The 11,818-nt window shown below is 40.1% G+C and overlaps 1 protein-coding gene across 1 annotated transcript in view; it reads left to right on the top strand.

Moving 5' to 3' along the window:
• PREX2 (phosphatidylinositol-3,4,5-trisphosphate dependent Rac exchange factor 2) overlaps nt 1-11,818 on the top strand; it is a 1,787,099-nt gene that overhangs the window by 865,163 nt on the left and 910,118 nt on the right. Inside the window, exon 20 of the mRNA XM_044066265.1 lies at nt 8,840-8,925. Within this exon, the coding sequence (XP_043922200.1) occupies nt 8,840-8,925 (86 nt within the window). The remainder of the gene's footprint in view (nt 1-8,839; nt 8,926-11,818) is intronic.

Raw genomic sequence — 11,818 nt, 5'->3', positions numbered from 1 at the left:
GAGAGATTACTGTCCACCTGTGCCCCAAGGTCTCTTATCACACTTTCAGTGTTAAGTATACTCTAGCCTATGTTGTAGTTCATGGGTACAGAGTTTTTACCAAAGGGGACGACAATGCACTTTTTGGCATTGAGCTTGAGGCCATGGCTTTGACACCAGGCATCTGTCTCAGTGAGGCCCTTTTGTAGGATGTCCACATCATTAGGAGTTTCGATTATGGCTCCTAGTTTGCAGTCATCTGCGAGCATCGTTAGCCAAAGACCTTCTGTGTTAGCCTGTACTTCAGAGAAGTAGATACCAAACAGGAGAGGACCTAGGACTGAACCCTGTGGTACTCCACTTGTCACTGGTCTGAAGTCGGATTTGGAGTCTGCTACTTTCACAGTTTGGGTTCTGTCAGTGAGCCAGTTGGCAACCCCTCTTGTTATATAGGGATTTATACCTAGTTTAGTGAGTTTATCTATAATTCCAGAGTGGGGGATGGTGTCAAAAGCCTTGGCAAGATCTAGATAGGCTGTGTGAACCACCTTACCCTCTTCTAGGGCTTTGGTGATTGCTTCAAAGAAGTCTATCAGGTTTAGGAGACATGATCTGCCTTTTACAAACCCGAACTGGGTGGGGTCCAGAGTTTGGAGATTACCAATGTCTTTGTTTATTAGTTCCATGATGATACGTTCCATGGCCTTGCAGACCAGGCTTGTCAGGCTAATGGGGCGGTAGTTCCCGGGGTCCGTGGTGGCTTTCCCCTTGTGGAGTGGGATAACCGTCGCTGTGCGCAATTCAGCGAGCATAAAGCTTGAGGTGAGGCTATGGTTGAACAAGGTACTTAGGTGGGATGCCAGTTCGTTCTGTAGTTCGTGTAGAATGCAACCTGGGATGTTGTCTGGTCCCATGGATGCTGTGTTCTTGGCTTTGGAGAGAGTGTTTTTTTACCTGTGTAGCCGTGATTACAGGAACTTTGCATTCTTCTGATATAGAGATGTGCTCTTTAGGGGGTGAGAGGGGGGGGGGTAAAGTTAGCACTGAACCTATCTGCCAGGATATTGGCAATATCAGTTGGATCTGTATATTTAGTGCCATTGTGCTATAACTCAGAGCAGATCTGAGTGTTGCCATTGAGATTCTTTACATAGCTATAGAATGCTTTGTGGTTGTCTTTAGAATCAGTGGTGATTTTGTTTTCGTAACTAGCTTTGGAGGTTTTTATCAGGGATCGCAGCTTCATACTGCGGCTGACCAGGGAGCTCCTCCACTCATGGGATTTTACTTCCTTTTGCAACAATTTCTTCCTTCTGTGGTACAGTTTGTTTATTGCAGGGGACCACCAGATTGGCTTCCTTTTTTTGGAGGATAGCATCTTGGTTCTGTTTGGAGATAGCACAATCCATGCACTCGTGTAAGTGCTTATAAAGAGCAGTTGTGTAGGATTCAGTTGTCATAACTGTATTGTCCATCTGCATGGGTGTCATGAAGTTCACCACTTCTGTCTTAAGACGCATGAAGTTGGCTTTGGAGAAATGTTTTACCGTGGTTTCCTTAATGGCGGGTGGGGGCAGGATGTGGATATCTAGGGTGATTAGCTTATGATCAGATCGGACCAATGAGGCGTTGACTTCAGGTGTGGAGCACTGGTCACCCATGTTGGTAATGACTAGATCTAGGATATTGTTGCCTCTGGTGGGGGGGGTGGATAAGTTGATCCAGGGCATTGGAGTTTATGAATTCCAGAAAGCATTGAGTGAAGGAGTTAATACATGAGTAGTTTTCCCAGTTAATGGTGGGGTAGTTGAAATCGCCCATTATTAGGGTGTTTGGTTGAACCCTAATATTTTCCAGTATATCAGGAAAAGAGGAGTGGGAATCCTGGGGCATGGTCGGGGATCTGTAGCAAGCTACAGTTTGGATTGCAGTTTTGCCCAGTTAGTTGCACTTGGATAATCTTGGCTGCATTATGCTGAGCAACTAGCCTGGAGGTGTGGATATCCGTAATGAATATGGACACACCTCCACCTTTGGTGATCCGGTCCAGGTTACATGGCCGAAAAGTGTGGTATGAGTTATAGCGTGGTAGTGCAGGGGTGCCCTCTGGAGCCTTGAACCAGGTCTCAGTCACTGCACAGATATTGATGTTCTCCATTTTAAGGAGTACCTCGAGTGAGTGCATTTTGAGATTTAGACTTCTAGCATTGAGTAGCATCACCCTCAGTTTTTGCTTGCCTGTTCCTGTTACTGTGGTGAATTTGTCATTTGAACCTTGCCTAAAAAAGGCACTATAGGGGCGGCATGAACCTTAGCCAGTATCCGGAATCCTGGGGGTGACAGGTGCAGGCCATCTCTGGCAAAGCATCGTGGTCTGTCGACCATGTCATCCCAGGCAGACAGATACTGGATCCCTTTAGAATGACACCAGAAGCTTAGCCAATTGTTGAAGTTAATCATTTTGTCCTTGTACTGCGGTATCTTTCTGGGTGATGGCAGAATGCTACTCAGGGCTAGGGTCATACACACACACACACACACACACACACACACACACACACACACACACACACACACACACACACACACACACACACACACACACACTACAGATACTTACGACTTTGGAAGGGAGAAGAAAACTGTACCCAAAGGAAAACAAAATATGCAGATGCAAGGAGAACATGCAGAGTGTGCACAGGAAGTATCCCAAATGCAAACCAAACCAGAGAACTTCTTGGCACTATGCCACTGCACCAACCAATGTGTGTTTATGCATTTAACATGTTAACCATGTAAGTGAACTGGTTAGGCTCAGGTCAAGAAAGCACAGACAACAAAAACAATCATAGCAAAGACCACAGTAGAGTTTGCAACAACACATTAACAGTTGTAACAAAAAATATAAAATGGATTTGCAACAAAACATGAGCATTTAGCCAGTATGTATTATATATACATTTAATTGTACACAATATTGAAAATACACAGGTAATGGGAGCACAGAGGACAATATTTACAAAAAAAAATGCAAAGTACATTTCAACCAAAGAGATCTGAATAAGTAGAGACAACATCAGCTGCAATGTATAACAAAGGATGGTCTTAGCAGGATTAGCTATCATTCATGGTTGCAGGTACTCACATACCTGAAGCACAATGGTATGTGCTACTTAGCCAGGATCTATAAAACTTATATATGTATTCTGCTTGAGCATACACTATCTTAGTTTCTGCCTGGATGGAACTACATTGCCAGTTTATCCAATATTATCCAGAGGATTTCCAGCAGCATTTACACCAGTACAGAGATGGGGCATGATAGTAAGACGAAAGATACTTTAGCTAGCTGACGGTTTTTCATTTTGCTGTGACTTTTTTGGGGTTGCTGCACTGAGTCTTGCCATATTCTTTCTACAGGGCTTATATCAGGGTGGCCATGAGGATGGCCTGTCTGCAGTAAGACTTGAGTAAACCATACACTACCTTACTCTGTCATTAGGCTCATTTCACAAATTGAAGTATTCTATGCAAAATATACCCATTTTAAGAATTTAAGTCATGAATTTTACTCTTGCTGTTAAACATTTCCTTGTTTTTGCATTTCACTGAAACACCAAGATATTTTCATTACCTTTCTTCATTTTTCTGTTTGAAATAATGACCAAAACATTTTTTTTGATTTTCTGCACTTAAATCATTTCTCTTTCAAGTCTTTCCTCATTCCATCTGCAGTTTTTCCATTGAACATCTTACTCCAGTTAATTTTATGCAGTGGCTGTTTTGCTTCCATATAATCTGTAATTAACCTTCTGTGCACTGGCATAGATTTCAGTTTGGCAGAATTATCTAGCAACAAATTAAACTTTTTATAACCCCATGATCACTGCACATCGGTGGTGGTAAAATCTGACTTGAAGTTACAATAATTTCTTTGGGAACACAAACAATGTCTAGTATGTTCCGTCCCCTGGTAGTTTTTTTTACAATCTGAACCAATTGTTATTCCTGAATATACTCTGTGAATAATTTCCTTACTAATGTTGTTGAATCAGTATTATTACAGTCTGTTTCTGGTAAATTTAAGTGCCCAGCTAATGTTGTACTTCCCTCCTGTGTTTCATGCAAGAAATGTATGAATTCCTGTAGGTCATCTGCACTTGACTTTGGCGGTCTATACAGGTCTATACACTATACACCCCAACAATTATTATATGTTCCAGGGTTGTCTTTATTGTCACAGTTACACAGTCACTGGTATTGGTGTTATCATTGAACATGTAATAATTACAGGTCTCATAGCTGTCTTTAATCCCTGTCATAACACCTCTACCTGATTTTTTGTTAGAATGTCTGTTACAGTAAAAATATTTATACCCTGACAGAACTGGTTTCCAGTCATTGTTCTTTAACCATGTTTCACAAACAATAACAACAGCAATCTTGTGGGAACGTAGCAAATTTTCCAGTAAAAAAAAAAAAACATTATTAATGCTGCTAACATTAACAACCATCAGAGATGCATCAAATTTTGCTATCTGTGAAAAAACCTGTCTAGTGTTTGTCAAAAACTGCAAAATATCTGCTGCAAAAATTCTCTTCCCTGATCTAGACAAATGCACACCATCCTGTCTGAATACGTGTGCCCAAAAGAAGGCTTGGATGCTCTACACATTTCCAATTTTTAAAACAGGACATTTTTTTCCATGTAGGTATTTATCCAAAATATTTTTTCATTCACAATGACCTGACTATCCTTTCTATAGGTGATTTGTCAAAAATATGTCCTAACACCAGTACAAGCTATAATATCTAAGAGGGCTGTCAGTTCCCTACTAACAGTCAAAGAATCCTTGCGGGTGACATCATTTGTACCAACATGAATAAAAACAGATCCATACTTCCTTACATTAAGGCGTTCCAAGGCTTGTTTCACATCTTCTATTTTTGTTCCTGACAAGCATAACACTACTCAATGTTCATTATCATCTCTGCAAATATAAGTATCAGTTCCTCTAATAACTGAATCTCCAATTACAAGAATGTCTTTGCTGACCATCTCTGAAGAATCTTCAGCTTCTAATACAGTCATTTCTGCTCTATCGATTGTTATGAAGGATAGATCTTCATCACTATTAGTCTTATTAATTCCACTGTTTTCATTGTGTATTAAATTCTCATCCAGGCGGCAGTGTAAATCCACAGCTTGAGCCATGTAGACAACATCTATCTTTCTCTTCTTTTTTCTTACAGTAATGTTCTTCAAGTCATCCACGTTCAGTTTTGATTTCTTCCTTTTCACCTGCCCCTTGCCTCTTTTTTCTACCTTTTCCATTGGAAAGGTGATGCCTTTTTCTGTAGACTGAGGGTTTTCTGATAGACAGATATCTTCATTCCATCACCAGTGTGTTACATAACAAAGCAGAATCCTTTTTACTAAGTATTCTCTTTCCTTTACAGTCATTAGTCAGTTTCTTTTTCCTCTTTATTATTTGTTGAGAACTTCTTCCTTTCTTTCTTTTTTTGTTTCCTTCTAAACAAACCGGATCCTCAGATTGCTGAGTACTTGCATCCAGGATTCCAGAGTTGTCAGGGGCATTGTCTTGTTTCATAGGGGTTGAATGATCTTTGCAGAAAATAAATGCATAATTTCATAAATGTGCTCTATTTGTTATTTGCCTAACATTATTTATCTCACCCATCCGGTCATTAATATATGCAACAACAGTTCTCCGAGCCGTGCCAATTGCACAAGTGCAATCATCATCAGTAAATCTAGATTTACTTCTAATTTTGTTGTTGTTTGTCTTTCGGCTTTTCCCGGTTAGGGGTCGCCACAGCGGAACTCTGGTCTGTTAATGATTGGCAGTAGATTTTCACGAACGGCGAGGTGCCAGTTTGATGTCCAACCTTCAACGAAGGCACGCCCATTTACACATGTCTATCAAACACCACCCAACCGCGGGGAGGACATACAGACTCCACACAGAAGGCACTCCCTGCACTCTAGCTGAGAATTAAACGGGAGAACCTCTTGCTGTGAGGCAACAATGCTACCACTGCACCACCGCAGTGATTTACTTCTAATAATGGTAAGGAAATCATCCAACTTTTGTCATGAGGAACACAGATCACCAGTGTTATCAGCTGTTACCTTTAAATATGCATAGCATTTATTACAATGTACAAGATATTTGTGCTTTAGCAAATTGTTAATTGTGTACTCATTTAAGGGGTCCATATTCACCTTCAAATGAGTAAAACATTGCAAAAGAAAAGAATAATCAAAATCAGTAACCACAGAATTCAAAGAGAACTTAAATCAACTTCTATGACAAAAATCATATCAGCAATATACAACTAAATAATTAAGTACAGTAAAGTTGTTCTGACCATACAAGTTCTACAAGCCAGGAAATAGCTGTGATTCCTTTACATCATGCAGTAGCTTCTGCTCACTATCGCTCGCAGTTGCACTTCTTTTTAACAGTAAAGGTAAATAAATCACAAACCAAGATAGGATTGTTTAGATAAGCTCAGGATTTCCCTTTCTTCAGTCTGTGTAAATTTAGAGCTGTCTAGACCACTTGGGGGTAGCTAGAGCTTGCATGTCTAAAACCTATGCATTTCTAACAACCAGCAGTAAAATTACAGATAAAACAATAAAACATGAGTCAAAGTAAATGTTGTTAACAAGCAGTCCATTCCTACCAACAAACAATGAAAAGCTATGATAACAAATACAATATAAATTCAAATAAAACTCTATATTATACTTTTGAATGAAAGTAATCAGGCATTTATTTCACTGGCACAGGGTGGTAAACTCCACTTAAGTGTCAGCTTTGCTTAACTGCAATCTTTACTCCATTTTCTAGCCCTTGCTAGCCCAGTAAAACAGTTATCCACAGGAAAAGTAGTACGTAGGCAGTTAGTGTAGTGAAAAGCCAGCTGAGAAATTTCAGAGATGCACTTTTGTCTTTATGAGTTATATGTGTAAAAGGGTCCTCCTTAACTTATTTCAGTAGAAATTACAGAATTTGTACCTGAAATGGAATTGGTTTTATTTTATTCTAACTAAATTAAGTATACATTTTGTGTCTTTGGCAGAGTATCATCAAAAACTGTTAATAATGGATGAAATTCTGACTATGACCCAGATGACCTATATTCAGTTAGTGGAAAGGACAGTGGAGGATATGAGACCGGAAGGAAGGGAGTGAATGGCCTCTGACAGCCTAGGAGAGAGTCACTTCTGTCTCACCACTGTGTTGACTCCTAGAGGCTGCACCAGGAGTTGTACCCATGGAACATGAGCCTGCTGAGCACACACAATTCAAGGTGGTGCTATGTACACAGAAAGCACGAGGAGTACCATGTGAGCATGAAGTCACACACACTTCCCCTAGGGAGGCAGCAATTGTGGACCTGGATGGAACTACTGGAGTTGGCGTAGGAACTCTGTGAAGAGGTTCACCTGAACAACTGGTTGGTGCCCTCGCTACCTCTAGACCCACATCTATTAAGAGGGATAGGGATGCTGAGCTTAACTGTAGGAATGAATGGGCCATTACCTCTTTCACCAGGGAGGGGATAGACCCAACCTGCTCCTTGAATAGAAAAGTTGGTAAGCTGTTTGACTGGGAAATAAATTGGTTGTAGTACTCTTACATGACCTGTAGCCCAGTCTGATCTAGGAGGAAGAGGTTTGGCCAGTTGAGTGCAGGTAGAGTAGCCATTAAGTTGGTCACACGGATAAATAAAAACATGGTTAATTAATGCTGTCAGCGAAGCTTGGGGTAACACTCACTGTCTAATAGTCTGTTTGTAATATATATTATATGGTCATTATAGCACAAAGGTGGTCATGAAGACTTTGTAAATAGTTTACAAATCCCTATAGTGTGGAAATCACATCTGTTATGGAATAAAAAATATTCTGAATTTTAAAGTATTGAAAAATGAATGAAATGTGAGTTAAAACATAAACTCAGACTATACAGTAATCACAGTAAATTTATGACATTTATAAATTAATGAGTACATAACATGTTGTCATATTCCCAGACATATGGTCACCCGTGTAAAAGCCATAAAGTGAACTTCACTTTATCACTTGCATGTGGAGGTGTGACCAATGTAGAAAGAATGGTCCATTTGTCTCTTACCCAGGGAGGGGATTGTCCCAATCTGCACCCTGAATGGTAAAACTGGTGAGCTTAATGGCAGGGAAACAAACTGGTCATAGGACCCTCAGCTACCTAGGGGCCAGGAATGATCCAGGATAATAGCTCTGAACCTGTCAGCACCAGAATGAGAGACAAAGCAAAACATTATCATGGACAAACGACCCTGATCAGGGACACTTTTTAAATATTAGTACCACTGATTTAGAAAGTTGTCAAAATAATAGTACACGAATAAACATGTATTTTCTGAAGTAAATCAGTAACTATAATGAATGTCATTGTTTGTTGATTAGAATCCACCACCTTCTTCTCAAGGCATCACTGATTTGAGGAGGTCAGAGCACAATTAGGAGCTGAAATGTCCCTAAAAATAAGGAAAAGATGAAAGATATATAGGTTGAGAGAGTTAGATTGGCAAGCTTTTAGTCTGCACAGTTTTGATAGCTTTTTATTTTAATCTACTTTGCACTTCTGTATTCTACTTACTGGATTGACCTGGGCACTAAAATAATGAATTTGTGTTAATGTTTTACCCTTGCACCTTGCATTTGTTATTCTGTGTAGTCCAATTCAGTATGATTTATCATTCTAAAATATTTATCTTCATAAAATCTTTTTGTGATGTTGTTAAAATCCATGCACACTTCTCAGTGCGTTCTCTGTTTTCGCAGGGTAGTAAAGATTCCAGATTCAATGGAGGGACTTGGATTCCAGATCAGAGGATTTGGTCCATCTGTTGTGCATGCTGTTGGCAGAGGTAAGAAAGAAAAGAAAACTGCTAATGCTCTGCAGCTGTTAAGCAACTGTTTTTTCTGACCCTTGCAATGAAATTCGCTCTCATATGGCTGCTTTGTAGAGCACTCCACTGTAGCAAACATAAATGTATTCTTTTTTGTTGACATAACAGGTGCCAAGTAACAACTGTACTCTGAAGCAGTAGTTCATGTAACTTAAGTAGTGATAATCACAGAATAGTGTTCAGTCAAAGCCCATATATAAATGTTTGCCATTTCCTTTAACAGCTTTTCCAACATCGAGAAGGCCTGCTTGCTCAGCACTGTAACATGTTTCTTTATTGTACCTTCCAACAGACTGGAAAGATGTAGACATGACTGCTGTAATATTTTGGCAGATGTTAAGAAAAAAGTGTTATGAAGTATTTCATAGCAGTTCAGCAAGGAGATCCATGTGTAAAGTGATAATAAGTTAAATGAAAAAGGACCTCCAACAAGGAAGTTCATATTGCAAGTGAAACAGAAAATATGGTGGATACTGTCCCATAATAACAGTGTTTCTATTTTAGTTTATTTCTCTGCTCATGGATTATCAGATTTCATGCAGAGCAAAGAGAGAGTGTATGTGTGTGTGTGTGTGTGTGTGTGTGTGTGTGTGTGTATATATATATATATATATATATATATATATATATATATATATATATGTATATCTCTCTCTCTCTCTCTCTATATATATATATATATATGGGTACACTTCACATAATCGAATTACTGAAATCTCGAATTTCATATGGTTGAGACCATATGATCGAGATTTCAGTAAATCGAATATGTGTAGTGTTGAAAAGCAAAAGTTTACTTACCTTAATACATTGCGTACACACAGAGGCAAGGATTTTTGTACGCTCTGTGTGTACGTAATGTTTTATTTTTTTGTGTGGTGTTGACAGGAAATGAGAAATCTCCCGTTTTGCGCTTCCGCATACAGCGCAAAACGGGAGATTTCCCATTTCCCCACTGTAGCGCGATCTTGGAGTTGGTATATTTAAGTAGGGGGGGGGGTGTGGGCGAAGCGAAGTTTGTCTTTTTTTTTTTTTTTTTGGTTTCATTTCAGAAGTTCGAGTTTACAAAACTCGATGTTTTGGTTTCGGTTATTTGAAGTTCGAGATTTTGTAAATTTGAGCTTCTGAAGTGAATCTATATATATATATACATATATATATATATATATATATATATATATATATATATATATATATATAAAATCTCAGTAGATAGCTGTAGCTGTAAAACATTCTAACCGGACGAAAAAAGAATGAGCTAAGAGAATAATGGAGCTAGTGAGAAAAATGAAAGAAAGATGGAAAAAAGTGTGGGGACTTGCCCCATGGGTGATTCAGTGGATATATTCCTCTGCAAAAATACTGGTTTCAAGCTGCTGTGTTACTTTCAATGTAGCACATGAGATTCTCTGTATGTGTTCCTACTGTTTATAGTTCAAGAAATCAAGTCTCAGTTTCCCATTATAGAACTAGAAAAAAAACAAAGTATGATTTGGTTATTTTTTTTCTAAGAATGCATTGCTAAATGAGGTTTATGAGCTGGACTTCCAGAAGTGGTCTTTTTCAATACAGACCACTTTTTGTTTCCCCATCAGACATCCCTGATGGTTCCACTGTCTTAATCCAACTATCCTATTTGTTCTGTTAAGGGCAAGAGCCAGGCAGCCCCTGCATAGGTGAGAGTTCTACATACAATTTTTCTGCTCCAGGTGACTCATCAACCCATTGTTCCCCTTTTGGTGAGAGGCAGGTGGCAGAGAGCAGACCATTCACCAGGTCCAGCAGAGCAGCCTATCATTCTTCTAGATGCAGCCCACCCACCCACCATCATGGCATCTCTTCTAGCTCTGTAGCTGTTGTCAGTCTCAAGGAATATGCCTCTGCATGCTCTACCAGCTTACGTGCATGCATATTAGCAGCATGCACTCACAGGTCACAGGTGCAATACCTAGTGCTCCTGCTTAGGTATCACCCAAGTAGCAAGCAAGAGCCTTCTTCCTTCCCCATGTTGGCTGAAGCAGCATTGGCCAATCACTTCCTTCCTCTCCTGCGTAATCCTACAGATGCTGGAGCTGCTAATCAAACTCAGGTGGCCTGCACTCTAGTCAGAGCTTTATCACGGCCACACAGGTAGAAACTGCACTCTCCAAAGCTAAGAATACAGCATCCATGGAACCAGATGACATCCCGGGCTGTGTACTACATGAACTACAAAATTAACTGGCACCTCACCTAAGTGTCATGTTTAATCATAGCCTTACCTCAGGTTTCGTGCCCACTGAGTGGCACACAGCTACAGTTATCCCACTCCACAAGGGGGATACAACTTGGATCCCGGGAACTACCGTCCCATCAATCTGACGAACCTGATCTGCAAGGGCATGGAACGCATTATCATGGAACTTATAAACAAAGACATTGGCAACCTTCAAACACTGGACCCTACCCAGTTTGGGTTTGTGAAGGGCCAATCTTGTCTCCTGAACCTGATTGACTTCTTCGAATCAGTCTCCAGATCTGTGGACAAGGGTAAGGCGGTTCACACAGCCTATCTGGACCTTGCCAAGGCCTTCAACACCATCCCCCACTCTGGAATCATAGATAAACTTACTAAGCTGGGCATAAATCCCTATGTCACCTGATGGGTCGCCAACTGGCTTACTGACAGAACCCAGACTGTAAAAGTAGTGGACTCCAAATCCAGCTCCAGATAAGTGACAAGTGGATTACTTCAGGGTTCAGTCCTGGGACCACTCTTGTTTGGCATCTACTTCTCTGAAGTACAGGCCAACACTAAGGGACTCTGGCTAACAAAGTTCGCAGATGACTGCAAACTGGGAGGCAATACTGA

The sequence above is a fragment of the Protopterus annectens genome, chromosome 3.part1, assembly GCF_019279795.1.
Source record: "Protopterus annectens isolate FY-2018-M chromosome 3.part1, PAN1.0, whole genome shotgun sequence".
Lineage (NCBI taxonomy): Eukaryota > Metazoa > Chordata > Ceratodontiformes > Protopteridae > Protopterus > Protopterus annectens.
Note: the sequence above shows the minus strand (reverse complement) of the source record. Positions and strands in the feature narration are given on the sequence as shown.